This window comes from Rhincodon typus, chromosome 48 (genome assembly GCF_021869965.1).
Source record: "Rhincodon typus isolate 14 chromosome 48, sRhiTyp1.1, whole genome shotgun sequence".
NCBI lineage: Eukaryota > Metazoa > Chordata > Chondrichthyes > Orectolobiformes > Rhincodontidae > Rhincodon > Rhincodon typus.
Genome location: NC_063379.1, coordinates 1,367,913 through 1,369,395, shown reverse-complemented (window position 1 = coordinate 1,369,395; position 1,483 = coordinate 1,367,913). Strand labels below are relative to the sequence as shown.

Below are 1,483 nucleotides of genomic sequence, written 5' to 3'. Positions count from 1 at the left end.
GCACTGTCGGAGGGTCAGTGCTGAGGGAGGGCCGCACTGTCGGAGGGTCAGTGTTGTGGGAGCGCCGCACTGTCGGAGGGTCAGTGCTGAGGGAGTGCCGCACTGTCGTAGGGTCAGTGCTGAGGGTGTGCCGCACTGTCGGAGGGTCAGTGCTGAGGGAGCGCCGCAATGAAGGAGGGTCAGTGCTGAGGGTGTGCCGCACTGTCGGAGGGTCAGTGCTGAGGGAGTGTCGCACTGTCAGATGGTCAGTGCTGAGGGAGGGCCGCACTGTCGAAGGGTCAGTGCTGAGGGAGGGCCGCACTGTCGGACGGTCAGTGCTGACATCCTGCTGCACTGTGTGATTTTGTCTTTCAGCTGTGACAATGAACCAATCCCTCAGGCAATGCTGTCAGCTGATCATGTCTTGGAGGAGAATGTTTTCCTCTCAATTACAGCAAGCTTTCACCGTCTCAATCTCAGTTTTGTTCTTTGTGGAATCTTGCTATGCATAAATGGCATGTGAAATCTGTAGCTCCCAACATTGACTCAACTGGAAAACAAACACTTGAATTTTATCAAAGACTCAGAGGTATGCAGAGCTGGCGAAATAGGGGGTGGACTGATCTGGTTTGTTCGACAGGTTAAAGAAGCTAAAACGACTTTTATAGGTATTCATATGATAACTACGTAAAGTATATTACAGCAGATATGACGAGACTCCAGGCTGGGAGATGCCACATAATATAACATATGCATGTAGAGAAAGATTACTCACTGACTGGACAATGGCCTGAATCTCAGCAGTAACAGCTGCAGTACCAGATGTACCACCAGTGCAATGTGTTGCCATTCTTGTCGCCTCTTATCTTTGTCTCTCTCACTGCCTCTCACTCTGTTTCTTCTTTCAGCATTCTAACTTTATAAACTCTGCTCCCTCTTCTTGCTCCTCCTCTCAGTAATGAACCATTCGACAGTGAAATCTCTCCCATTCTGTTAGCTCCACCCTTTGGCAGTCATCGTTTGTTTGATCCTGTCACCTGGAAATGAGGAGTTGTTCTGCTTCCTGTTCATGATTACTTCACACCCTCCTTCCTTCTCTCTCTCTGACACATAAAATTTCCCCCCTCCATTTTCTGCCATCTTTTGTTTTTAATGCCCCCTGATATTTTATGATGAAGATTGAGATAAGGATAGACTGAACCGCTCTCGATGAGCTCAGGGTCCAGACCCGAAACGTCAGCTTTCCTGCTCCTCTGATGTTTCCTGGACTGCTGTGTTCATCCAGCTCCACACCTTGTTATCTCAGACTCCAGCACCGCCATTTCCTACTATCTCTCTCATTAGCTTTGGTGCCCCAAGAGGATCAATATCTGGATCTCGGCTGTTCAGACGGAGCAGAGAAAGTGCTGTCAACTCTGACTAAGTGTCCTAAACTTTCAATGAGCCACGATGGGCTGAATAGCCGTCTTGCACCTTCCATCATTTTGCGTTTCGCACTTTCTGT

General features: G+C 48.8%; 1 protein-coding gene across 1 annotated transcript in view; it reads right to left on the bottom strand.

Annotated features, from left to right (window-relative positions):
- Positions 1–951, bottom strand: part of LOC109924000 (cystatin-B-like) — a 3,062-nt gene extending 2,111 nt beyond the window's left edge. Inside the window, exon 1 of the mRNA XM_020524017.2 lies at positions 755–951. Coding sequence (XP_020379606.2) covers positions 755–829 — 75 coding nt within the window. The 5' untranslated portion in view covers positions 830–951. The remainder of the gene's footprint in view (positions 1–754) is intronic.
- Positions 952–1,483: the final 532 nt, after the last annotated feature.